Genomic DNA, 26,310 nt, shown 5'->3' on the forward strand with positions numbered 1-26,310 from the left:
ATTTAAACCTTGGAAACACAAAACCTACAAATATGTTTCTGCTCCCCAAAGAAAGTGTAAGTAGCCATTAGCCTAGCCATGATTTAATACCAAGCATTTTCAAAGATAAAAGCACAGTGCTCCTGGCCAGAGCTCAAAAGAAAAATGCCCACTGTTGGATAGATATCATAGCTATTGCCATTTCTTCTTCACAAAGGGAAGGAAAAAACCTAGAAACAGATTCAGACTAAGATAATTACAAATTCATTATTAATGGCCATTGTGCTGCCTAGGTGCTAGCACAGCCCTTTAAATGCACATTTAAAAGCAGGGATACACTTATAAATCCAAAGTATAATCAGGGACAAAGAACTCTGGCTTCAGCTGCATCACAAGCTGTGGCTTATGTGTATTTTTAGAAAAATGTTTATTTTCCTAACAAGGACTACCTATAACAGGAACAGTCCCAGCACATAGCAGGACAAGTGACAGACCACTCAGAGGATAGAAAAGCTGCTGTGAAGATCTCTTCTTTTCAGCAAGTGCCATGCAACAACATCACAATATCCTTCCTCTTAAAAAAGAAGAGACAGAATTGAGAATATGCCCAGGAGCTTAAAGGAAACTACTCAGGCACATCGGGGGAGAAAAGGACAGAACTGAAAAAGAGAACAAACCAGCACCTCTCCTAAATTTAACTTTTCCACCCACACTCAAGTAGTTTATCCCTCCTTTTGCAGGATGCAGTGGCTCAGGATAGATTTGCCTTGAAGTCTGAGGAGAGCCCCGTACCTTGTTAAACTGGAAAAGGTCGCGTTTGAGCCTCTCTCGCACTGGATCGTGTCCGGGTCTTAAGAACCTTCTCATCTTCCTTGCTGTAGTATCTTGGCAACAAAAATCCTAACAAAACAGAAAAAAAAAAAGCCTATATAAACAAAAGCAGCCCGAGCAGAAAGCAGGCAGAAGTAGGTTATTTACTTTGGTTTAGCAGGTAACAAATCAGCCAGAGCAGACTGAGACAACATCACTATCAAGTGACTAAAACCTGATACCGGTCTAGCACAGCTCTCTGGTGCAGCACTTCACAATTCCATTTTCACATTGGTAAAGCAAACTAGTACAGATAAAACAAAAGGATTCTAAAGAGGGTTTTGCACTTGGCCATTTTGTGATCCCTAGAGTTGACCTGATCCAAAGAAAAGGCAAAACTGCAGTATTTGCATAAACATTCAGAAAACCCAACCTAAAGGCCAACTCCCAGGCTCAGGCATTATTGACTAGCATCAGTTTTCCCCCCAGGTAATCCTGCAGCTATTGAGCCAAAGAGAGAAAGAATCCCATTTTCAGGTCTCTCCATAGGCACAGCAGAAAGGGCGCTGTGCTGCCTGCAGGGGAGCTGCATTAATTATTAACTTGCTTTTGTAAAATATCAAACCGAACTCCCCGCTCGAGGTGGGGGTAGGGGAAGGGCATTTTGCACCTGCAATTTGCTGTGCTCCGGAAGAACAAAGCGGCGTGTCCCAGTGCCTGGGCTCTCACAGCGACAGGAGGATCCAAGCAGGACAAATCTGACCTGACTAGAAAGCCAACAATCACACGGGGAATCCCAGGCTCCAGCTTCCTCCTCTCTACAGCTCAGGAGGCTGTCACATCTCCCCTCTGCACAGGTACTAAGTGACAAATAAAACCCTGCCAACTCAAGAGCAAAGGCTTGAATTCACATCCTGACAACTTACCCTGGTGTCAGGGTTCCTGCCTGCCCTGGCCATCTCTCACAGGCTGCAGTTTACTTCATTCAATATTTTATTTTGAATTGCTGGACAGGGAGCAATTTGCCAGCTGCTCCATACATGATACACATGTGCAGTGGTGCCAGAACTACAGAGGTGCAATGAAGGATCAAAATGGATATTATACATGGTCAGAAGAGGTTCATACACACCTACAGAAAGATGGGGAGCAGGGGGCTGATGTTGCATGAGAAAGAGGGACCAGGAGCACCAAAAGAACTGGCAAGTGAACAGAGGGCCTTAAACCCTTCAAACAGTGGGGCTGGAGGGGAGTGACTGAGGGGAGAAGCTTTCACACCTGTACAGATGGGAACAGCACAGCTGGAAACAGGGTGGCTGCTTCTGTGCTCCTGCCAACAACAACTTTGGATAATGACCTAAAGCAGTCACTCCTGAGGAGCTGGAGTTGTTTTTCAAAGAGTTCCTAGCAAGGCCTTGCACCAGCTGTGAAGGTCCAAAAGAAGGAAATGGTGTGATAAACAGGATGCTCCACAGGCATATTTTGAGAACTCCCTTTAGAAACTCCCTGAGCTTTAACTTGTACCTCTTTGTTGCACTGCTGCCCTTTTACCTTTTCTGCTCATAATCCATCTCCAGCCACCTGTGCAGCACTGCCCTGAGCTCACCAAAGGCCTGCAAGGTAGCCCTGGTTTAGAGGACCAGAGGATCACATGAGGATCAATCACCTGAGTCACTTAGTCCATAGAATTACTAGGATCTAAGTGACTGGAATATGTCACCTACATGACATTCCAGTCACCTAGAATCACAGGCAGCACCAATCACTACAGAAAAACTGGCTCTGAGCAGGACAGCTACAGGTGTCTGTGTCTGTGGCCACCAGCACACGCAGGGGTAAAGAATCTGCACAGAAACAAATGTATGAGGACTGCAGGAAAGAGGAAGAATAAAAGTGTAGCTTACTTGGAAAGCAAATCCTTCTACAGTGATTTAGCACCTCAACTGAAATTTCAAAAATAGTGTCAGATTTTAAGTCTTCTTTAATTAGACATCCCTGAGAGAGGGACATATTTTCACAAAGCTACATTCACTTCAAGTTAGCAAAAGTTACAGAGCAGTGACAAGGTGCTGTGCAATGAAAGGAGAGCGTATCACACCCATGTATAACACACAACTTGCCCTTAGCCAGACAAGGAAAGGAAAGTGCCAAGGAGACGCACCCTTTCCCACTGTCAATCAATATCCTGGACCTGTTAAACAAGGCAAACCCACAGAGAAACTCTACTAATTACCCTCCCCACTTTAGAACAAAAGACCTCAGCTGTGCCAGCAGAGACAAACTCAGTGTTAGAAGCAAAGAAGAGGGGGCCTGATTTGAGAGACACAACTTTACATTTTAAAACTCGCTAGAATGTTTTATCCTGAGATATTAATGGCATCCTGAAGCATGCTCTTTGAGCCTGCTTATGCAAGAGCTCCAACATTCACACTCCAGCCCACAACAACTTGTTCAACAGGCTAAGAAGTGTAGTAGTTCTGAAATGAGCAGTAACTCACCTGAAGAACCATCACCCAGAAGGGCTGAGAGGATCAGAGAAGGCTGCAAAAGTCACCTCTCATAGGCTGATATCAGAGATTCTTTCTAACCAAAGAACCTTTGAGTGTCACAGCATGGGAGAGGATGAGAGGACAAGCAGTTTTGAGCAAAGGCAAAGAAGAAATAGCATCCACTGCAGCACAGGTTGTCCAAGCAGAGCTAATATCAAAAGTTTACAAGACTCTTACCAAAGAGAAGAATTTTGGTTTTAATATAATAAGCAAGTATCTCTTCTAATTCTAGAAATAGATTCCACAATCTGTATCATCTTATCTTCCAGATGCACATTTACATTTTAACATGCCAGTTTCTCTCCCACACACCTTTGGAGTCTTACATAAAATTCCAGCCCCATGTGCTCTGCAGTTGTCTGCCAGTCAGCATTTACAACCATCTGGTAACAGTTGTGGCTACCAGTAGCCAGAGAGGAATTCTCCAGTAGCCTCTGAAGCTATGCCAGGTCTGCATGTATCTAATGTTCTTATTTTCCAGGGAAACAATTCTTTAGGCTTTCAAAGACAAGTCTTTTACCAGAAACTATGTGCAACATTTTCTTCTTTTAAGATGCATTATGGGCAGCTGTTTAGAGGCAACAATAGCCCAAGGCTGAGCCAACCCAAGTTTTGCTGGTACTCAGGACATGGACACCTGACAGCAGAGCTCAGAGTGCCCTGAACATCAAACTCCTGCTGCTTCCTTACCTAAATGCTCAGTTAAATACAGTAACATCCCCTTTTTCACCTCACTGGATTAGATCCAGACACAAAGCAAAATATCCTCTCTATTCATATAGAAAGGCAATGAAAGCATGAGTGGCAAGATGATCCTGTTTCCAATCAGAGACTAAAGAGCAGTTTAACATCACAACCAGATTTCATTCTGTCTTCCTTGCTCAGCTCCATTCATTTCAGATGCTGCGAGACGTGGCATATGAACCCATAACCAATAGAAGGACAAATTCTCCTTCCCAGGAGCAGCATTAATTGTTCCTCACTGTTGAGTGTCACCAATCCAGAACTCCACGTTTTCCTTTGGCTTCCTTGCTTCTGCACACAGCAATGTAGCCTGGTGCCTGTGCACAGCTTGCTGAGACACTCTCCATCATTTTCTCCATCAACTTGGCACGGGCTAGCAGGAAACTACCCTGCGCAGAAATTTGTTGCAATTTTTCCTTATGTCCTCCCATGAGAGTAGAATTTCCAGCCAAAATGTTGTAAGTCCCAATCACACAAGTTAATCCAGTCTTGCAAGAAGAGGAAGCCCAGGTCAGAAGTTTTTACTACGTAGACAGTATTAAGTGTGGATGCAGACTCAAGTAAACCCCACAACAAAAACATACCCATAATGAGTTTATTTTGCTCACGTAGCAGAGTTGCAAGGTACCATCTGTGTGCTTCCTTGGCAACCTTTACTCAACTTGAACAGGTTTTCAATGGGATACAGTCCAAGAGCTTTATTTTCAAAATGCCAGCAACTACCTCAAGAACTCTTAAATCCTGCCTTGATTTAGGTCTCCTTCTCATTCCCTCCTCAGCACTCCTTCCTGCTTACAGATCCTTAAAGAGAGAACTTCTACCTATGCAGCTGATAACACTTTATCAACTCTGCTAAAATAAAAGAGGCCTTATCAAGCAGCTTTGTTTGAACTCCAGGCAGTTGGTGCTGCTATAACAAACTGTGACTACCATGGCCTTGTCTGAACCAGGTTCTCTCCCTGCACCCAAGAGTTTGCCTTGTTGCTGCTACCAACACAGTCAGCAGCAAGAGAAGAGAGGCTGGGTCAGCGGCACAGCAAAAAGCTCTTGCTTAGCACCAGTGATCTCACACCAACAGAACTGAGCAAAGTATCACTTAAATACCAGATTTATCACACTTATCAATTACAGGTGCCATGACTCACTGTGAAAGGTCAAGTTTAAAACAGTTTTAGCTTGAAATCAATGAAACGAGCCTGAGCTATTCTTCAACTGTTCATCTCTACCACCCTGCTTGACTGTGACACACTGTAAAGGCAGATACTCAAGAAGAAAGCACAAGCCAAGCAGAACAGCTAAAGCAATGGAAGGAGGAGTTGTACACAGAGACAAGTGTAAGACACCACCTCCTTTTCCCAGGAGAAGGAAGATGCTCTAACATTAATCTCAGTTTAATGAGACTATGCAGAGATCTCCCTTACACAACTGCTGAGCCACTGCTACTCCTCAGCACTTGCGGTTTCATTAACAGGAGAGCATTCATGTGCACCTTGCATACAGTAGTCAGAGAAAAACCAAAAGATCCTCTAAAAATAATTTATTTCAGTGAACCTGGAGAGACAGACAGTGAAATGAACAACTGAGCAGACTGTTGCAACACCAAGTACAGTTGGCTGCCGTCCCAAAACACAAGCAATATTAAATAAAATATCAAACATCAATTCTTCAAGAACTCTTTGAAAATAATTGAGAACTAATCACACAACTCAGGCAAGCTCATGTACTTCCAACAGCCTTGTGCTTGGAGTTACCAGGAACCGCCCACCTGCAATGAACTTGGGAATTGTGCAAACCTTGTGTGTCATTATGACTCCTATTGTGTTCTCCCTGTCATGGGGGCATGACAACACAAAGTTTCAAAATGCTACAGCAGAACAAAGTCTTTGCACTGGACAACATTATTGTCCATGATGCAAAACCCTTTGTAGGCTTTGCTAAAAAGCATGAATCAGAGAAGTGGCTTGTAACTTTGGAGCACCACTTTCCACACAGTGGGTCAATGGAGCAAACCACGAAAACATTTGCTTCATAAAGCAAGACAAAGAGATCCAGCTATGAGAAACTTTTATATGAGAACTAGAGCTTCCATACAATTTCTGCACAGAAACCAAACCAGTGCCTCCTTTGGCATTTTAAAGAAAGATGATGGTACTAGTAGTATCCCGTACTTTTATTGCCATGTATGGCAATAAAATAAAAGATGCATGTTTAAAACCTCCCTTTCTCTTTGACATTTCTCAAGACTCTGGGTCAGCCAAGAAAAGACACACCTCTTCCATAAGCAATTCCCAGGAATAATTATGTTACCATACCAGAAGGCCACTGGAAGATAAAGGGCTCTCAACTGGTTTAACTCCTCCAGTACTTTTCTTTGGTCAGCTTTTATAGCAGATGTAATTTGTTCAAAGCCAAATAAGAGTTCCTCAGCACCATCCTATGAAGATGTTTGAGAACTCTTCTCCCTTTCCAATACTGTGAACTATAAAGAGCCCTTTGACAGGCTGCAAGCAGCACTGAGCAGGATTAGGGACTGCTCACTACTGGCACAGCTCATCCTCATCTCCTCCACAGGCCAGTCTATCCCTGCAAGGAACGTGCCAGGATGCACAGAGGAGCCTTGGGACGTACCAGCACTTTGCATTCCACCTGCCAGAAGCACCAGCTTCCCGAATCAAAGCCAAGATAACCAGGCAGCTGCTCTGGGCACACAGCTTCAGCTGGGACTTTGTAAAGCCAGATATTCCAGTTGACTGAAGTGCTCTCATATGACTACAAAGTGCAGCATTCCCCATCAAATAAGACATGGCAACAGACAGCTTTTACTTCTACCATCTCAGTGGAGCTGTCCCCCTGTCCTGTCACTATTCCCCTAAGAGCACAAGGCTTTGTGCCATTGGCTGCAGAAACACAGAGCCGGGAGTCTGATTCAACTGCTCTACGCCATCCACAACACTAAACACAAACACACAAAGCTTTCTCCAACGCCAAGGTTAAGCCTCATCTCCAGGAGGGGAGAAACCAGCAACAGCCTGTTTCCATAACACAATGAAGGGCAACTTGAGACAAAGGCTGAACAACTTGTTTCACCGTTTTATTACACCTGTTTGCTGCCTGCTGGAAGCAATGTGCTCCTCCATCCAGCAAGTTCTCACAACTTTGGGGAGGGGAAAGAAAAAACACTAATAGTGACAAGATGCATTTAATATCGGCATAGGGGGAAAAAAAAAAATGAAACAAGAGAGAGAGAAAATGCTAACAAAATATCCCGAGGGAGTCAGTCACTGCAGTTCTTGTTCTTGTCTTCTCCAAGACCCGCTGCTTGGAGCCGGTGGCAGCACTGGGGACCTGCGGGGCCGGGCGGTGGGCAGGGGCATCTCCCACCGCAGGACGCGACGGGAGCGGCTCCCGCAGCCCCCGCGGAGGCTCCGTGCGCCGGCAGCGGCCCCGGCCCGGACCCGCTTGAGGGCCGGGCAGGAAGTCCCGGAGCGGCCACTGCCGCCACCTCCCCCGGAGAATCCCGGGATGCGGAGCTGCCGAGCGGTACCCGCGGGGGCTGCGCGCTCCGGCCGGGACAGACACAGCGCAGCGAGCCCGGGAACGGACACAACAGCAAACAAAACCCCAAGAGCCCTCAGCGCCGCGGCTGCAAGTTCCAAGGGGAGATACTGCCAGAGTCCCCGGGTGCGCCGGGGATTCAGGTGCGGGCAGCCCCGACACGGCTGGCCCGGCGAAGTGAACCCCCTCAGGGGCGGGGGCACCAACGAGCACCTGCCGGCCCCGCCGCGCAGCTCAACACGGGCGGGCATGGCGCGGGCCGCTCCGGCGAGCTCTGCCGGGGCCGCGCCGGCCGGACCCCCCGCCGGGCGCACTCCCGGTTGTCCCTCCCGCCTCCCCGCGAGGCCCCAGCGAGTGGCGCTCACCTGCGGGGGCTGGGGCCGGGCCGCCCCGGCCGCGCTCCGCTCCGCGCCCGCTCCCCCTCAGCTGCGCGGCGGCGGCGGCCTCGCTCCGCGGGCACCTCCGGGCGGGGCGCGGCGGGGCGGGGCCCAGGGCGGGGCCTGCTATGCAAATCGCGTATATGGGCGGGGCATCACATGCAAATAAGGCCGAGCCGCGTGTCCACCTCCCTTTCCGCCAGCACGCTCATGAATAATTCAGCAGCGAGCTCGCTGCAGCCAATCAGGGAGCGGCGCCGGGCGGCTCGGGGAGCGCGGGCACCCGGCACCGGGAAGGGCAGCGGGGAAAGGCCGGCAAAGCCCGCTCCGGGGCCGGGGTCCAGCGCCCTTCCTCACGGCTCCAGCCCCGCCAGAAAACTCCCAACTTTCACAGCCTTGCCTGAGAAAATAGACAGACTTTACATACAAGGTCGAAGCCTTCGCTAGAGAGAGGAACACAAGTCTCGCTGCACAGCCCGGCAGCAGCCAGCCCGTGTCGTGCTGCAGGGAACAGCAGATGGACAAGGAAGCTGTATGTGTGTAGAGAGTAATGGCAGGCGAAGGTCTGCCCACTCTGCATCCGTGCAAAAGCTTGAAATTACTTCTGACAAGGCTCCAGTAACAGTATTTCACCCATGTTTCCAAAAGTAATGTTTTTCAATTAAATATTCAGCTCTCTCCTTGCAATGCTCAGCCGATCTGCATCACAGGCCAAAATGGAGTGGTGGTATCAGTCTGGATCATGCTTCTATTCTGGGGTGGGTAAAGGCACCATCAGATGTTATGGTGCTGAGCAAGGCAGCCACAGTTTCTCAATCCTCCCTTCAGTGGTTATTAAATTGTAATTGTCTTGTGCTGAATCAGGGAGTCTCTGCCCCAGCGAAACTCACTGGGTGGCTCTCGTAGAGTTCATCGATACAATTCCACCTTGGCATAAGGAGATGAGACTGATTGAAATCAACAGGAGTGAGTTTGACCTAATTCCAGGACAAACATGAGCCCTGTGGGTCAGGCTGGAGCTCTCCTGGCTACGCCTGTTCTTAGAAACTCCCTTCCCACTGCCTTTAATCTGTAAAACAGTCTGGGAGAGCGCTGAGGGCAGCTGGGGCTGCCAACCCCGGCTTCAAGGAGAACTCTCAGAGCCAAAGCACTGCTGAAAGGAGGAAGAGGAAGAGGAGGGAGCGTGGGAGGAGCTACCAGACCCTCACCTCAGGAGAGCCCTGCCGACTTCCAGCATCAGATAACTGAGGTGTGTGTGAAACTGCTGGCAGCAGAGCCCCGGCACCCTGGGCTACGATACCTCTGACCACGCAGGAGGAAGATGAAGGATGAGCGAGGAAGAGGTGTCTGTGCCGCCAGGAATTGCACGCAGATGCAGGGACACCTCCAGGCTCTGAGTCACGCTGCCCTGCAGCCAAGCGCACAAGGCGTAGGAGCAGGGTTTCCAGGGTTACACAGCCATGGGGTTGTATGACCTTGAGCAGGCGTTCACCAGCTGCTGCTGCTCGGGTCCCAGTAACCTCCAGTCTCCCCCTGCATAACTTAACATTTCTAGGGGAATTAAGAACCACACCAAGGAGCTTGTGTTGTTGGAAAAGGATTTTTTTATTGCTTAGCCCTCTCCACATCTCCAAGAGGAATTTAAAAAATACCAAATAAAACATATCTAAACCAGTTGTTATTACAGTTCTGAAAACTTTGATATCAAACACAGCCATGCTTAGCTCACTTCCACCCACTGAGCAGACCTTCTGGCACCTGGCACTTTTGGCATAGCGGCTAAAGCAAATTTGGTACCTAGATATCCTGGTGAAGAGCAGATTGAAAGGCTCATGAGGATATTGTAGCTTTTTCCTTTACTCAGGGACCTCCCATGTGCAAGAGAAATAACAAGGATCCACAGCCAGGAAAGAGGATGTTGGGCTGAAAGAGAGGGGCTGCAGTTCAGCCCTGCTGAGACTGTCAGATGCAGTGTGGTGATAGTGGTGGTCAAATTTTAGCATGGCTTAACACTGTGTGGCCAAAATGCATCTCAGCACAGCTGCTGCAGGAGGCCAAGCTGCCTTCTACAAAGCTCTGGGGCTTTGCAACCTCTGGCTGATGAACTGTGTTCAAGGCACAGTTTCCTGCTCTGAAGTGTCTGGAAACTATCCTCCAGGTGACTGAGTTTATGGCTGTGCCTTTTTCAGACCAGAATCTGATCTGATGGTTGTTGGCACAGCTGAATGACAGAGGCTCAGGCCACCAGCACTGATCAGCTTATTCTGTCCCTGACTTACCTCAGTGACACTCCAACCATTCCATCGGTGTAGCACAGTAGTTCTTTACATGTGACAAAAAGATCACCAGCAAAGTGTTTTCTAATGGTCTACAGTCAGCAAAAGATGACTTAGGAAAGGCAGGCTGGTGGTCTGTGAGGTGAAAAAGCTGGAGAGCCAGCAGCTTCAAGAACAAAGCAGTGTGTACTCCTGCCCAGAAATGCCCAGCTAAGCCAAACACACTTGTGTGCTGTAAATTACACACTATGTCTGAGCCATCTGGGTGGATGAAGTCTGTAATAGCCAATAAAGTGGCCAACTTCCTACAGTTCCAGTTATGACAGGCTGTTTTCTGTAATATTCCATTCATCAGGAAAATAACTCCCGAGTAAAGCTCTTCCCTTTATTCCATCCCATTTCTGCAAGTGACAGCAACTTCAGTGATTAACATCAACGGGCAGCTTGAACTCCTTCAGTGAATAGAAGGTGATTTCTCCATGGTCCACCAGCGCAAAGACCAGCGGGACGTCCCCACTCAGATACGTCACCTGCTTCAAAGCCCGCAGGGACGGGATCTGCTCATCAAAGCTACAGAGAGAAAAAAACATCCTGTTTGTTCTCCAAGCAAGGACACAGGAGCAAAGCTGTCCTGGCCAGCCATCACAACAGCTCCCTTTGGCCTGAGGAGCTGGTAGTGATCCTCCCCACCCACTTCAGTCCAAGCAGGAGGCTGCCAGCTCTGAGAGTGAGTACCCAGAATGCTGGGAACTGAAAGCTGTTGAATCCTTTGCCAAAAACAAGGATAAGTGCACACTGCTCCATGCTGTGCCCATTAGATGAGGTTCACAGGGATATTGGCAAATGGCCAATCCACTGCAATCTTAATACCTTTGTGCTGGGAAGATCTTTAGGTTGCTGGGAATTGACATCTGACCTGCTTTTCCCTCTTTTTAATTCTGCAGTCTGTTTGCTCATCAATGAAAATATTTATGCAACAAGGATCATCCTACTGGCTCATGACATACCTTGGTAAAACTGCATTACCACCTTCCTTGCTCTGTCTACTACAGCTGCAGAGAGCAGAGGGACAGTTTTAGTAAAGCAAAATGAGAAAAGGCAGAAACTGAACTTTGTACCTAGCTATGGAGTTTAAGTATCAGATTCTGGATCCAGCAAGAAAGGGGATACCTACCCTCTGTTCTTAGTGATCTTAACATTACACTTGACAAAGATAAAAATACTGAACCTATGGCTCAGAGCCTGTAGCAAGCTCTGGAGAGGTTCATCTCTGCAGAAATCCACAGTGATCTGCACTGACTGAGGATTCAGCTCCCACAGCACTGGGTTCTACCTGAATTTCACAAGCATTGCATAAAAGCTGTGGCTTCTTTCTCCTGACTCCCGGTAATACCCAGACATGAGCAGCAACCAGATGACCAAATAGTGTGGGTTGAGTGCAAGTGTGGGGGGAACCGTCAACCACAGCCTCCAACAAAGGAGGAACTGAAAGAAAAAAAATCTTGGGCAGGACCACCCTCAAGGGAGACACTGATGATCTGTAAAGCTCACAAGATGCTGGGTCATTTACAGATCATTAGGACTTCATTTCCACAACAACAAACTCCAAAGTTTCAGAAATAGCACAAGACACAGGGGTACCTGCGAACACACATCCTGACATGGGGCTTCCCAGGGTTCGTCTTCTTAAATTTAGACACAGCATCTGCTTGATACACGTTGAAGTCTATCTTCATGGCCTCTGGGTCTTCCTGCAGCCTGCAGAGGAACACAGCCACACAGGTCTGGGATCAAAACACTGTAAGGTCCAGCAGTGAAAAGAGGGCGCGAGAACTCCCTTTAGTTTGGTCTACTTTTGACTAGTTTGGGTCCCTTGAAAGGCTTCACTTCTCAAAGGACTGACCCTGCAATGGTTCTAATTACTTTCCAGAGCTTTACTGTAGCCAGACCACAGCAAGATCCTCGCTCATATCTATCCCACGCCCTTGCAAGAAGCACTAACAAAGACAGGAGCAAAGCACTGCAGGGACTGCACACAAGCACCAAACAGAGTCTGAGGCAAGAGCAGAAGCCAAAGTCCCAAAGCCAACAATTTTTAACCACTGAAGCAGGGACGGCAGCACATTCCAGGGATGACACACAGGTGAAACCCAATCTCTGGAGGAGATACCTGGCTGGGGTGCAGAGAGGGAAGGGGCAGGGTAAGAGAGGAACCCTGCTGTTTTAATTGGCTTGGAAAGCCCTGGCTCTGTTGCTGCAAGACCTGGTACTTCACGGAAATGCCACCCCCTCACTAGAGATGCAAGGGCGTCATGGAGCAGAGCACAGGATTCTCTTGGCATCCTGGATGTGAGGCAGCTCCCAAACTGCTGCTGGGAGCACCTCACAAACAGGGACAGTCACACGACACTCCCTGCTCCCCAAGAGCTCCCAGCTGACTGGCTGGATACTAACCGGGAGGCTCCGTCCAGGATGTGGGAGGGCTGCAGCACACTGATCTGCTGGAGAAGCGCAGCTGGAAGGAGAAGGAATGGAAAAGGATCAGACCAGCAATTTCCCTCCCAGGGCACTCCAAGCACTCCACACCACCCACGAACCTTCCTCCTCTGACAATGGCTGGCAGCTCCACAGTCACCACTGGCTACTACAAAGACCTCAACATCCTCATCTCCTCCCAGCACACAGCCCAGACACTCCGCAGTTGCTTTGCATCTTGCTGGCCCTGACTGCACATGCCTAACAGCCCAGCAAGAAGGAATGCAATACAGCAGGACATGGGGAATGGATTAGAAGCCCTCCCAAGGCCCTTTTATCCTGGCACTTGAGTGGGCTATAGAAAGATTCTCCTGATCGAAGTACTGCCCCCAAGACTGATGTTCAGCTTCTCCATGTCATCCATTTTGCTGCTGCATACCAGGCACTCTTTCTCAGAGCTGGGGGGAGGTGGAAAGAATGGTCCCTGTCAAATTCCCAGAACCACTACCTGGTGAGGTCACTTCTTCTGGCCGCAGCAGTGGTGTGACAGCTTGGTCCCACAGGTGTGACGGTCGCTTCCAAACCCTCTGCTGTCTCCTCTGCTCCAAGAGGGCTTTGTACTCCTGCCAGTTGGAGCAGCGCCTCACCTCCTGGTCAGCATTGACACTGCTCTTGTATCTGCTCTCCCTCTCCCGCTGCTTCCTCTCCTTCCGTGACAGCTTCTCCTGTTTCTGGTTGATCCGTGTGCACCACGGAGCTGCGTCCACCTCCCTGCCCAGCACGTTCTCTGGCAGGAGCCTGTTGTCAGGGGAGGGCAGATGTGTGCATGGCTGGTCTGAGGCCACATTGGGAAAGGTGATGGTGGTAAAATCCCAGCGGGTTGCATGCGTGCTAGAACTGCTCTCCTTGTGGTCTCCAGTCTGCCTGCTGGAGAAGCTCAGAGAGTCGTTTTGTCCTTTATCAAGAGGAACTGGCACTGACTCCCCCTCTGCACTGCCAGCATCTGGTTCCTTTGGCTGCACTGACAAGGGATTTTCATCCACAGGAATGGAGTCTCCATGGTCATCTCCATCTTTGCCAGAGGTCCCTTCAGCTTCTGGACGGTCCTCATATACTTTATGCTTCTTCTCATGCAACCTAAAGACAAAGGAACAGTAAAAAATTCAGGAAGAGCATGTGGTAGAACTTTATTTCTTTTAAATCCTTCCTGCTCCTTGCTAACAGGAAGAATGCAGTCAGCCAAGCCTGAAGGGATGACAGTGAAGGTGGCAGGACCCCCAGACAGGTTTGCAAAACCTTGACTACAACCTCCTTGCTTGTGAGACAAATGAGAAAGAAAAAAGCAGGCTAAACAGTGAATGCCAAAGGCAGAATAAACTTCTGAGAAGTCCTGCAGAAGGTTTGACTTCAACACCCAAGAGAATCCCAGCCTTGCTTTGTCCAGACAATATTCCCAACCTGCCATGCCAGATCCACAGCCTAGACACTGACCCAAACACCTCCATGCAAATATGATGGACTTCAGCCAAAGCAGCACAGGCCAGGCAGAAACCTGCCAGCCAGCACCTCTTACTGGTGTGAGATTCAAACCCTGATTCCAGAGAAGATGGGGCAGTTCTTAGACCAGCAGTTTAATCTCCCAGTTCCTACAATTCCACAACTCCTCAGGAACTGATTTACTGTCAACAGAGACTCTCCAATCTCGTCCTCCCCGTTTCTGAAAGGCTGACGCCACCTCCTGGGAACTGTCAGAATTATGAGCAAAATTACTCATTGTCAGTTTGTGGTGATGTTTTGGACACATGCAAGCCCCAGGATGTAACTCTGCTCTCTACTGTTGAGTCTTGGCATGTAAATTGGACTGAGGAGGTGGACAGATGTGCACTATGGTAGCTGTGCTCCTGCTGAAAAAGACTAGGAGGAGGCACCTGACGTGTTCCTTTTGCACTGACCTCTCTCCCCTTCTTCTGTGGCACCTCAGCATCAAAACTGGGGGACTTGGGGGCAATATGCCCCTCTTAGCCCTAGCATGAAGCACACATGTGACAAAAGGGAATACTGCAAAGCGCTCAGGAAAAGTGCTGCACAGCTTGGGGACAGCCAGGAGCAACTGTGCCAGACAAGGTCACCCCCAGCAGGAAGGCCTGGGGACACTGCAGCAAAGCAGCTGTTCCTGAGCCAGCATGGTCTGAAGAGGACGGGAAAAGGCTTTGAGCCACATCCTTACCGGGGGCTGGAACTCCTCCTCCTCTTGCGATGGTGTTTCCCAGAGTTCTTGCAGTGACTTTCCAAGCTCAGCTGCCTCTCATAGGGAGACGGGACAGTGCTGGAAGAGACCAACACACAGGCTGAGAGCAAGGTGAGGCAGTGGAACTACCATCTGCTCAGCCCCCAGGATACAGCAACCAAAGGCACAGAAAATGCCCAAGTGGGACCAGGATGGCCCTCAGTTCATGCCCCACTTCATGTTCCAAATCACCTCCTCAAGAGGGAGGAGCAAGGAAGGGTAGAGTGCTACTTTTAGCCTTTAATCCTCTCAAGAGGTGGAATGCAGGCCAAAGTCCTCTTCTCTGCCATTCCCTGGGGCCAGGCAGTGGGTACAGAGAGTCTCAGGGTCTTCAGGAAGGAGAAAGCAGCATGGGAAGGAAAAGTTGGTTACCTGGGGTCAAATCTCAGTACAATATAGCCCAGTTGCTTCAAGTGGCTGAACACCTTAGAGCAAAGGAAAACAAGACAGTTAAATGACAGCCCTAAACAATATTTACTTCAGTTCCACTATGACTGAGTGAACACAGTATGGCACTGGCAGAGGAGAAAATGCCAGGGTTAGGACCCAAAACAAAGGTGGGGAAACAGGAACTGAACATCTGGAAGAAGGTGAGTGGGAACAACTGAGGATGACTTCCCTCCCCTTCCCTCCCAGATCATCCTACCCTGCTTCCAGCCACTTGGAAGAGCTTGTGTGGCAGAGGCTGGGCTTTCTGCCTTCATCCTCCTGCAACAGCTGGAGGTCCCAACACACCTGGTAATGTGATAGGCTCATTGCCTCCTGGCACAACAGGGTCTCGTAGGCTTCCTGGATTGACAGGGGCACATCTCTGTAAAAGAGCTGGACAGAGCCCTGCAGGGCAGAAGCCTGGTTTGAACCACAGGAACAAATCTATGCAAGCTCACACCAGTCCTTCCCCTCAGGGAGGGTCCCAGTACCCTCCCTGACACAATATCCATCTCTCCCCATGAGCCACCTGGACTACTTACAGTCCCTTCCCCATACACAATTCCCCCATACCCGAGTTTGATCAGCCAGGTAAGAAGTTCCCACCCACAGCTCTCAGCTCCTGCTCTCGTTCCTGCGTGTGTTTGGAGGATGCAACTGATAAAATAATCACTGCTTTAAAAGATACTTTAACTTTGATGATCTGAGTGATCCAGGACACAGCATAACAACAAAAGCACTTATGACCAGCACAACTGAGAACTGAACCAGAGGAACAAACGGCAGCTTCAGGTCAGTGGCATCACTTGGTGTCCCCTCAGAAGCACTTACTTCTTTTACAGACCCAGAGATCCCTTAGGTAACTTCCCCAGGGAATAGCAAATGACCTCCAGGAGCCAGTTTTAGGCTACTATGCCTCTTTTTCCTCCTTTTTGTTTTTTTATATGGTGTTTACTAATAAAGAAAACAAAACCCTAGGAACCACACCTTTTCTGTCACATAGGCTGAAGGCATCTCACTGGCATTTTCTGCTTTTGGGGAGGTTTTTTACTCAGCATCTGACTAAACCATTTTATTGTCATTAATTTGTTTACAAACTATTTGTCAGAATGCCAGGGATATGTCAGAATGTCAGGGGCAAAAAAGCCCCACCTTTGCTACCAAGATTTAAGGGCTCACAATCTGTTTGTTTTGCTGAGGGATAAAAGTCCCCTTTAGATCAATGCACCAATTCAGGTAACAGGCTTTGATAGAGAGAAATAAAAAAAACCTCTCTACAGCAAAGACATCCAGCTGAGCAGCATTTCTGCAAGCAGAGGAGCACTGAACACAACGTGGTCTCACTCCTCTGTCTGACACATTTAAATTTCTTTTTGCCATATATACTAGAAATAAATCCCAAGTAGCAGCCCCAAAGATCTCTGCTTCAGCTGAATGAACTGGACACAGATCCAACTAACACACTCTGTCAGTGACACAGAGGATGCTTGAGAGTACAAGGTCCAGCAGCAACACACTAAAACAGACAATTCCTTGTGAACCAGATGTTTGTCAGTTCCTACAACTCCTCCAATCAGTGAGGACCCAGTGCCCTCATCCTACTTACACACTCCAGCAGATACAGAGCTTCCTCAGGCAGCAGACATTGTTTGCCTCGCTCCGAGAACCCCATGGTGTGCCAGAACTTTCCCTGGAACAAGAACACAAATCCCTGATGGGCTCTGGCTGTTCCCTGCTGACAACCAGGCTCCCTACCATATCAAGAAGCAAATTAAGGAATCTGTGAGGCAGCAGGAGATGATGGCACTGAGCACACTCTGTAGCACTCACCGCAGGGGTCTTCAGCTCCACGATGCCCTGTTCTGGCTTCCACTCAGCTTTCACCAGATTCACCCTGAGAAGGTTGAAGATTAGTCTGTTACTGCTAGTGTGGCCTACAGTCAGCTCCTGGTGCAGCAACACAACAAGCTCAGGAAGGTGTCAAAAGGCAGGAAATTTCCAGGTGGCATTTTTACAAGACATTAGAAAGACATCATCCCCTGGATCTAGCAGCACCACTTTACCATCACCAACCAGTTAAGAGTGTCTTTAGTCAGCACCACACAGACATGTCCACAGGCCACAGCAGCTTGCTGGAGATGCATGGCCTAAGCCAGGATATGTGGATATTGAGGCACTAAGACAGGTTGCCCAGAGAAGAAATTCAAGGCAAGGTTGGACGGGGCTCTGAGCAACCTGGTCTAGTGGAAGGTGTCCTTGCCTATGGCCAGGGAGTTCAATGGGGTGATCTTTAAGGTGCCTTCCAACTCAAACCACTCCATGATTCTGTATCATACAATTGCTCAGCTGTTGCCAAGACATCCTCAAATCACTCTACCCCACCCACGGGACTCACAGGGAAAAATTAATAGCTGTAGGCCAAGCAGAGATGGTCTGTGTTGAGAGGCAGGTGTGAATGTCTCCCAAGTGATAAGTGCCAACATCTGGCAGCAGGGTTGAAACCACCAAAACTGATAAACTAGGGACACTGACACCTGATCAAATCTCCACAAGGCCACACAGGAGCATCAACAAGACGCTCTGTAACTTGGACACATGTAACACATGCCCAAGAAGGCCGTGGCTGCTACCTGCAAAGGCTACAGGATTACACACACACCTGTAAAAACCAATAGCCCTGTGAAGAACTTTCCGAAGCCACAGGTGTGCCAGCATGTCCCTGTGCTCCTTCAGGGACAGCCAGGCTGTGTCGCATTGCTGCTGATCCAACCGGGGCATTGAGTGCAGGTGAACTGCGGGGGGCTTACTGTGCTGACCGGCACCTCCTGATATCAACAGCTCGATCCCACCCGTAACCCCCGAGCTGTGCTCTGTCCGCAGGCATCACCCCTTTCACGGGGAAAGCCATTGCCAGCGCCTCTCCCAGGGATGGACTTACGGCCGCTCCGGGCGCTCCTCGGACAGCAGCCGCCACTGCTCTTGGGAGCAGCGCCGCAGCCTCTCGGCCTGCCAGGCCGAGCCGTCGGGGAAGAAATCCTTCTGCCCGCAGCTGCTCCCCGCGGCCTGGCGATCCTCCGGCTGCTCTGCCGTGCTGGGGAGGACAGCGGGGTGGTGAGGGGCAGGAGAGCGGCCCGGAGCTCCCTGCGGCCGCCCAGCCCCGGGACGCGGGCAGCCCCGGACTGCAGCGCTCACTCGGCCTGCCCGGTCCTCCCGTACTCCGGTAGCCCTTCCGGATCGCCGTACCGGGGATTCTTGCGGTGCTTCCCCAGGCCCCGTCACCTCCCCGGCCTCCTCATCGGTGGTTCCCGCCGGTGCCTACTCTTCCCCGGTACCGCGGGTTCCGCCGGTGCCTCGCAGGTGCCCCATAGCGCAGGCTCCCCCGGTGCTCCCGCGACCTCCCGTAGCGCGGGTGCCTCCGGTTCCCCACGGCTTGTCCTCAGCCCCCTCACCGCGGGTTCCCCCGGTGCCTCCCCGCTTTCCCCCCCGCGCCCCACCTGAGGCGGCGGGACCCGCCGGGCTCCATGGGCACGTGCAGGACCACCGTCCTTCCGCCGCCGGCCACCAGCGCCGCCAAGAGAGACGGGCGCCGCCACCGCGCCCCCTGGCGGATCGGAGGACCGAGAGCGGCGGGAGCCGAGCGGCGGGAACCGGGCACCGGGAAGGCACCGGGAAGGCACCGGGAAGGCACCGGGAAGGCACCGGGAAGGGACCGGGAAGGCACCGGGAAGGCACCGGGAAGGCACCGGGAAGGCACCGGGAAGGCACCGGGATCTGAGCTACCTCCGCTGAACACCTGCTGCTTCCACTCCCTACTCCGCAGCCGGGATGGGGAGAAGGGAGGGTGAAACAAATCATGAGTTGGAATAAAAGGCAGGAAGATCACGCATCAATAAATGATAAGAGTAAAACAGGCTGTGTTTAAAAAAAATAATAAAAAAAATATTTGTTGCTAATTAATATTAGTTCCAGACTTGGGTATCTACTCTGTGCTTCTGGAAATCAATGCAGCACCTGGACCGTGTGTCCCTCCCCTCTTCCACCCAACCACACTGCTCACAGGACCTTCTATCACGTTTCCCCCCTCTCTCCTCACTGCATTTTGCCCTTTCTTAAATACATTTCCTCAAAGGAAAATAATTTTTTAAATAATAATTTCTTAATAATTGTTATATAAAGAATTAGTAAATTTTTATAAATCCTTAAAATCTTATCAATTCAATAAATTCTTCAGTACATTTCCCCAGCATCACTGACAGGCTCAGCTGTGCCCTGACACAGGGCTGTCGGAAGCACGTGGAACCATCCAGAAGTGTCTGGAGGTGGCTGTGTCCAGCACACTGGGGCAGGATGATTGTCCCTTCAGTGGTGTCACTGTTTCTCCTGGCTCAGGCTCCAGTGGTGGCTGTGCCATCAACTGCCTGGAGTGTGCAGCGATCCAGTGGGGCTGGAAAACACAAAATCCCCCTGCACCACAGCCTCACACCTCTGCCAACACAGCTGGACTGGCTGCCAGGGAAGGCATGGACAGATCTGATGGGGAAACACACCAAAAGTTCAAGTTTCGCCTCAAACCCGTCTCCTGTTGCTGTGGGATATCTCACAGGAGGCACTGAGCCCCAAGTAGGAAAAACATAGCTTTTCTCCCCACCAGAATCTCTGGTTCCAACTGTGGTTTGCCAATAAAAGCCCTTTGACAAGATGCCAACATAGGGAGATGAATGTAAAAACCATTCCCTTCCATTTTCCACTGAAATGATTTAATTTTTGCTTCCTGCCTCATTATTTCCTCCTCCTGAATTGAGCCTTCACCTTGTGAGAGGGTCAAGTGATTTTGGCCAGCAGTGCCTCTCCATGGCATATGGGGGGTCAATAACTCATGGATGGGGCAAGGGACAGAAGGCTGTGCAGGGGCAGTGCTTTTCCACCCTGATTTCCAAAAAATACACATAGTTTGGAGACTGCTGGTATTGCCTGATTATCACATAATCCCAGGGCTCCACATCCTGTGGCTTTCAACTTTCAGGCTGTCACCCCTTTGTTTAGCTCAGTCTTCCCTTAAAATAGCTGTGTTTAAATTGCTCAGGGAAAAGCTCTGATCCAGAATTTGCTTTTGTCACCTACTGTGATTACAAGACCCAGAAATGTCAAGACTAATCTCAGTTCATGTTTCTTTTCAATACTGGGATTTTAGCTGTCATGTGGTGGGGGGATGTCCTGTTCCTCTCAGGGGCACCAGCAGAGCCTTGTCAGGATGGGACTAGTGTTCTCCCCAGCTCAATCTTCTTATCAGCCCTAATTCTGAGTGTCATCAGCTGGGTGTGGGTGGTCCTGGGGGGGCTGCACTTCCTATTCTTCACTTAAAAATGGAGGGTGAGGGGCATCTCTTTTTGCCCTTTAGATATTCTGTGTTTAAGTTAGGGTTTTTAATATTAGTGTTCTGTCTAGCTGCTTTGAAACTATCGCTGTGGTGCTTATGGTGGGGGTTTTTTAATAGGTTTCCTTCCTTAAATTTGGGGACTTTTTACCTTTGCTCAGGGTAGAACTTGAATGTGTTTTGAGTGGAGCTTGACTGTCCTGGGTTCTCTAGACAGGTTTGTGAAAAGAAGCCAAAATAATGATCACTGAGCTGAGTAGTGGTGAAACCTAGCATTGTGAGTGTCTGCTCTGGGGGGCTCTGGAAGCTCAAATGATGATGAATGTGGGACTGTGAGCTCAGAGGCTGCCAGGGAGGAAGAGTGTGGGTGTGTGGCACCAGGGAGCAGAGCAGGATTAGGCCTTGCTGCCTGGGGGACAGGGTAAGCCACAGAGGAAGCTGATGGTGGAGGCCAAAGCTGTTCCTGACTCTCTTGTGGGACACTGCCAGCATCCCAATTGAGAAAGGGCTTGATTTGACTGGAGAGACACCACACTGAGTAAATCAGAGCAGTGCATGTGGGCCCTTGGAGCAGGTGAGTGTGCTGCACTTGCCCACTTTGCTGTGGTGTTTTTTGTTGTGTTGTTTTTTTCCTGATTTAGGAAAAATGTGAAAAGACCATTGGGATTAAAACTAGGGGCTGGCTGCCTCTTCTGAACAGGGTAGCTTGCTCCTGGTTCTCCCTCTTGCTTCTGACTCTGTTCCAGTGAGGAGCAGAGCTTGGGTGTGTAAGGATGGGTTTGAGGCCTTCCAGTCCTTTTCTGCTGTGCTCAAGTTGTGTTTGTGCAGTCCCTGTATCCACAAGTTCCTTGTGGTTAACTCCTGGATGAACTTGGTGTAAATAGATGCAGTGTTTTTTGAAAAAACAGGATAAGGTTTGGCCTTGGGATTGTTTGTCTAGTCTCATGTAGCACAGTGAGGTGGGAATTGTATGCTCTGTGCTGGAGCAGAGCAGCTCTGCCAGGTACAGCTACCTGCTTTAATCCTCGTGTTAACAGCTCCTGCAGTTCCTGGCAGGGTGTTTGGAAATATTTTAGTAATTCTGCAAAAACCAGCTGTGCCTCAGACTTTACAAATGGCAACACTTGGAAAACAATATCTGAGATGGATAACATGGCCCATCCTCCTGCCTTTGTTGCAACCCATGGTGTATGTTCTGCTACAAGGAGGATTTGTGTGTAGATGCTTTGTGTGATTTGGGACAGAAAAGGATATTACAAATGTTCAAGGCCAAGTTGACTGGGGCTTTGAGCCACCTGGTCTGGTGGGAGGTGTTCCTGCTCAAGGCAGGGGCCTGGAAAGATATGAGCCTTAAGGTCCCTTGCAACCCAAACCATTTTATGCTTGTGTGAAACTCCCTAAAACTGGCAAGTGCTTCAATTCTCATGTGTGCTGCAACACCTGCAGTGTTATCACAGTTGCTCTGAGCCATGCCCACATCATGACTGCCCAACAAACCTGCAGTCGTGGCTTGGCTGTAGTTCAGCAATCAGCTGTCTGAGTTTTATTACGTTTAATTATATTCTAGCGAAAACATCTCAATTCAGAGCATCATTTAGACAACTTAAACTTCTTACAGTAGACCATGAGAAGGGGTTGTTTGGCAGCCTGTTCCAAGAGGATTTGGCAGACCTTGAACATACACTGAAGTATTTGGGTTTGGATGCAAAGCAGGTAATGGTGTCAGGTGTTACAGCTTGTCTGGGAGGTGTGGGATCTGTCTGTTTTCTAGCCTCACCTGGGAGTCTTTTGGCAAATTCCTTATTGCTTTAGGATGTCTGTGATCATTCCTACAGTGTTTTACAGCCAGGAGTTTGGGCAGGGCAATGGAAAGAGACTTTTTTCCAAACAGGAGATTACTGAGGAGGATTTCTGGGCTAAACCTCTGTTGTCACTCATCAGGGTTGAGCTTGGAAGATAGAAGGAGATTTTTAAGAAAAAAAACAAACCAAACAAACATGTCTTTGAGAACAGGACTTTGGGGATTAGGCAGTTAATATCTTTCCATAAACCACCATGTGCTCTCATTTGCTGACATCTACCACTGCCTTCTGATGGCTGAGAAATGGAAAGAGCTTAAATTTGTCTTCTATATTTGTGGTAGAAATTGCCTTTTGTGTAACTTTCTGTACTGCAGGACAATTCTTGGGGCTCTGCTTGGTGGCAGGAAAACAGAGTTAGTGTCGTTATGCAGGGCTGTGGTGCAGAATCAGCTACTGGAAACCCCAGTACTGATCTGAATCTGAGCTTTTAAATGCCACTGGAGCTGCTGTCTGTTAGGCATCTAAGGATTTATTTGCAATCACTTACTGGAAACTGCACTTTGTTAATTACATGTGAAAACCAAGGAACCATGGACTGAATCCAGCAGGATTGATTGAAATAGTTCAGAGCCTTTCTTACCTCACTGTTGCACTGGGCTGGGTTGGGAGAAATGCTGAGTTATTTCTGTCTGGAGAGAATAGCTGAAGCTTTCCTCATTTCCCCAATTTGCCTTGGCATCCTGCTCGTGGTTCAGCTGGACAGACTGACGCTGGTGTGCCTGCCTGGGGTGAAAGAGCCTCACTGTGCAGAGTTTGAGGCTACAGATTATGCTCCTTGCTCGAGTTTCATAATTTCTGCCATGTGTTTGTGCTCACCAGGTAGTTGGAAATGTCTTCCCTGGCTTTGGTCTGGAGAAGCACTCAAAATCCTGCTGGTTCTTGCTGGGTATTCCATGAAAGGAGATGCCTGGCAGGGAAATGCCTTCAGGTTGGAGACAAGTGACTGAGTCAGGACACCTAGGGTGCCTTTGGCTAGTGCTGAAGACTGAGAGGGAGGAAATATTGTTTAAGGCAAGGAATTGGGAGATTAAGGATCTGCTCTGCAGTGTCTCATTAGCTTGTGAGGCTTCAGGCTATTCCTTACCTGTTCTGTGCATGCCAGGCTTTAAACCAAATGGAACAAACATTTCATGCCATGCTTGTGTGGCTGAGTCCATAAGCAGGATGAGATGTGGAGCAGCAGCTGTGTGCTCAGAGAGGGTGAAGGGCTGTTCAGTGTCTGCACCAGCAGTCCCAGGACCACTGAACTCTCTTCTGTGTCTGTGTTTCAAAGGTCTCTGCTTAGTTTATTTGGAATGCTGGTGTGCGCCTCTCCGAGCTCTTGAGTTTAATTCAAGTGCTACAGCAAGAGTTTAGAATAATGATGGTGTTTTAACAGTTCCAACAAACAATTCAGCCTTGTGAACACAGAGTGCCATCTACAGCACTGTGACAGGTTGAGGCAGCTTCAGTCACAGCACTACAGCAGGTTGATTTGTTCTTGGTACACAGGGCTAAAGAGGATGTTGCTCTCTTCCTTTTCCTATGGGGAAGCAAACTGCCAGCAGTTATTGGATGGAGTGGGAAGGGATGAGTCTCCAGCTGGCAGCTGGTGTGAAACAGGCACTGAGGGGTGGGAAGTAAGGCTGGTTTTGATTATGCTTTGTGCTATTTGAAAACTGGCCTGCTGCTTGAAAGCTGGCCCATGGCAACCCTTGTGGGGTAGGCTGGAGAAGCTTGCATGCCCTGCCCTGAGGAGGAAGGTGGGAGGAGGCTTCATGTGATGATTGTTGACTCCTTTGTGTGATGCTTCTGCTCTTTCTCCACCAGCTTTCACTCCACAGCAGCTCTTCAATGCTGGGAGAAGGTTTGCCACTATATGGCACTTAATAACCCCCTTAATATCCTCTTTGGTCTCTCTCCCTCCTGGGTGTGTGGCTTCAGGAGCCAAGCTGGGAGCCTGGTGGGGTTGATGTGATGCCCTGAAGGTCTTTGGTCCCAAGTGTCCCACTGCCTGTGGGATAGTGCCCTGTCTTTGGGGCCATTAAATAGGTATTAAAGACTCTGACCCCTGCACAGGACTGGCCTTGATTTGACACTTCCCAGCCAAGTGCTGCTTCTTGCATTTGAAGCTGTACACAACTTTCAGAGCCCACACCAAGGCTATTTTGTGGCTGTAACTCCCTTTTGTTTTAAAATTATAACCTGAGAATTTTCTCTCAAATGTGTGCATGGTATTTTGTGTGATTGGATTCCATCTGGAGTAAAAAGGCAGGTTTGTAGGAGTGGTGCATTTCTGCACTGAAAGAACTGTGTAAATTGAAAATCACTCGGTGCCTGAGGGCTGTTATCTTTCTGCCAGTCACATTTGGGTCTGGGTGCAGATTGCAAAGGCAGTTGTCTGCTTTTTGCTCTTCAACAAGGCTTTATGCTGAAGGATAGAGTAATTTTCACCTGACACAGCAAAGGTATTTTTTTTTTAGTCCTCTAAAACCACACTGGCAGGAGATATGTTAGATGGGGCACTTGGGGGAGGTATGGAGTCCAGTCTGTGTGTGCAGCAGCCCTGGGACATTTGGATAAATATTGCATGTGGCAGCTCCTGCCACACGTGCTGGGACTGTCCCATAAATCTTTCCCAATAGCCAAGCTGCTTTCCCCTGTTTCTCCCATAAATTTTTTGCTAAAAATTGAACTAATTTGAAAACTGGTATCCATGCTGGGCCCTACTGCCTGTGCTTGCCTCACAAGTTTGTAGAGCTCCTGGCTGTTTTGGGGAGTAGTTTATGTCCTGACAGCTGCTGCTGTTGGTCATCCTGGGAGCAATGAACTTCACAAGGGCTGTGCCTCTCCCTGCAAACCTCTGCACACTTGAGCTGTGCTTCACATACAGCTTCAGAGCAGCTCTCATTGGTGTGCAGCTAAATTAATATTTTTATTTAATTGATTTCGGTTGGGAGGACAGAGAACTGGTGTCAGAAATCTCTCAATGTCCTATGATGTTTTAAAAGGTGTGTTCAGGCTGAACTTGGGGGACAGGTTGGGATGCAATCTTTGTATGTAGTGCTCTGAACAATGACTTGGAAAAGTGAGGGTGATGCCACTGAAGTGAGCAGCCATGCTCCTTTCTCCTGAAAGCCTCATTTTCCTTTTTCCAGGCATTGCTGGGAGCTGTCAGTAGCTGTAGGGATGGGCAGATTTAAGGAAGAAGCTGTTCCAGCAGAAATGGCTGCACAGTGTCAAGTCGAGCCAGGCATAACTTTATACTAATGCAATTGGAGAAACTTTTTTTATTTTCCCTTGGTACACTCCTGAAAGGAGATGAAATTTATGCTGAAATACCTGGCAGCAAGCTGCCCTGCATGCAGGGGACAGCATGAGGATGGAGTTTAGTTGGAACTGATCTGCAATGTGTGTGAGCAAAGATCCCAGCAGCCCAGAAGGATTTGGGGTGGCAGCAGGGAAGGTTAAGCCCTTTGGCCACACCTACACATCCAGAGGTAACCCTGGATACAGAAACCCTTCTGTTATCAGAGTGCAGTGCTGTAACAGGATGCCTGCCCTGGCTGATGGTGCTGGAGTGCAGCCCTGCTATCGAATGGGTGAAATGCAGG

At 49.1% G+C, this 26,310-nt stretch overlaps 3 protein-coding genes across 24 annotated transcripts in view; 1 reads left to right on the forward strand and 2 right to left on the reverse strand.

The window, feature by feature from the left end:
• Window positions 1–8,113, reverse strand: part of LLGL2 (LLGL scribble cell polarity complex component 2) — a 33,101-nt gene extending 24,988 nt beyond the window's left edge. For 6 of the 13 annotated variants that reach the window (XM_086856764.1, XM_086856763.1, XM_086856762.1 and 3 more), the window contains exons 1-2: window positions 8,003–8,113; window positions 772–879 (exon numbers count right to left, since the gene is read on the reverse strand). In XM_086856764.1, the coding sequence (XP_086712890.1) occupies window positions 772–846 (75 nt within the window). In that variant the 5' untranslated portion in view covers window positions 847–879; window positions 8,003–8,113. Of the gene's footprint in view, window positions 1–771; window positions 880–1,222; window positions 1,363–1,715; window positions 2,087–8,002 lie in introns of those variants that run through there. The other 7 variants (XM_086856755.1, XM_086856754.1, XM_086856759.1 and 4 more) reach the window with 6 other exon arrangements.
• Window positions 8,114–9,600: 1,487 nt separating this feature from the next.
• TSEN54 (tRNA splicing endonuclease subunit 54) lies at window positions 9,601–20,881 on the reverse strand. Of its 6 annotated transcripts, none has more exons than XM_086856793.1 (12): window positions 18,976–20,881; window positions 18,420–18,572; window positions 17,312–17,375; window positions 17,088–17,171; window positions 15,788–15,886; window positions 15,425–15,477; window positions 14,993–15,091; window positions 13,274–13,902; window positions 12,745–12,805; window positions 11,932–12,048; window positions 11,298–11,342; window positions 9,601–10,860 (listed from the first exon to the last, which is right to left on the reverse strand). In XM_086856793.1, the coding sequence occupies exons 1-12, from the start codon at window positions 19,002–19,004 to the stop codon at window positions 10,710–10,712; spliced, it is 1,584 nt and encodes a 527-aa protein (XP_086712919.1). In that variant the 5' UTR covers window positions 19,005–20,881; the 3' UTR covers window positions 9,601–10,709. The 6 variants fall into 6 exon arrangements, with proteins under 6 accessions (XP_086712919.1, XP_086712921.1, XP_086712920.1 ...); XM_086856795.1 differs by having other exon boundaries at window positions 18,725–19,012; XM_086856794.1 differs by lacking the exon at window positions 11,298–11,342 and having other exon boundaries at window positions 18,976–19,094.
• CASKIN2 (CASK interacting protein 2) overlaps window positions 20,871–26,310 on the forward strand; it is a 76,861-nt gene continuing 71,421 nt past the window's right edge. For 2 of the 5 annotated variants that reach the window (XM_086856767.1, XM_086856772.1), the window contains exon 1: window positions 20,871–21,429. The gene's annotated coding sequence lies outside the window, so the exon portion shown is untranslated. Of the gene's footprint in view, window positions 21,430–22,272; window positions 22,569–26,310 lie in introns of those variants that run through there. The other 3 variants (XM_086856771.1, XM_086856766.1, XM_086856780.1) reach the window with 3 other exon arrangements.

The sequence above is a fragment of the Cyanistes caeruleus genome, chromosome 19 (genome assembly GCF_971803275.1).
Source record: "Cyanistes caeruleus chromosome 19, bCyaCae1.hap1.1, whole genome shotgun sequence".
Classification (NCBI taxonomy): domain Eukaryota; kingdom Metazoa; phylum Chordata; class Aves; order Passeriformes; family Paridae; genus Cyanistes; species Cyanistes caeruleus.

Coding starts and splice junctions, on each gene's coding strand:
- TSEN54 (XM_086856793.1), bottom strand. CDS start 19,004: ATGGAGCCCGGCGGGTCCCGCCGCCTCAG. Junction 15,092..15,424: donor GTACTGAGATTTGACCCCAG/GTAACCAACTTT, acceptor GGTCTCTTCCAG/CACTGTCCCGTCTCCCTATG. Junction 12,806..13,273: donor AGAAGAAGTGACCTCACCAG/GTAGTGGTTCTG, acceptor TTCTCCTTCCAG/CTGCGCTTCTCCAGCAGATC.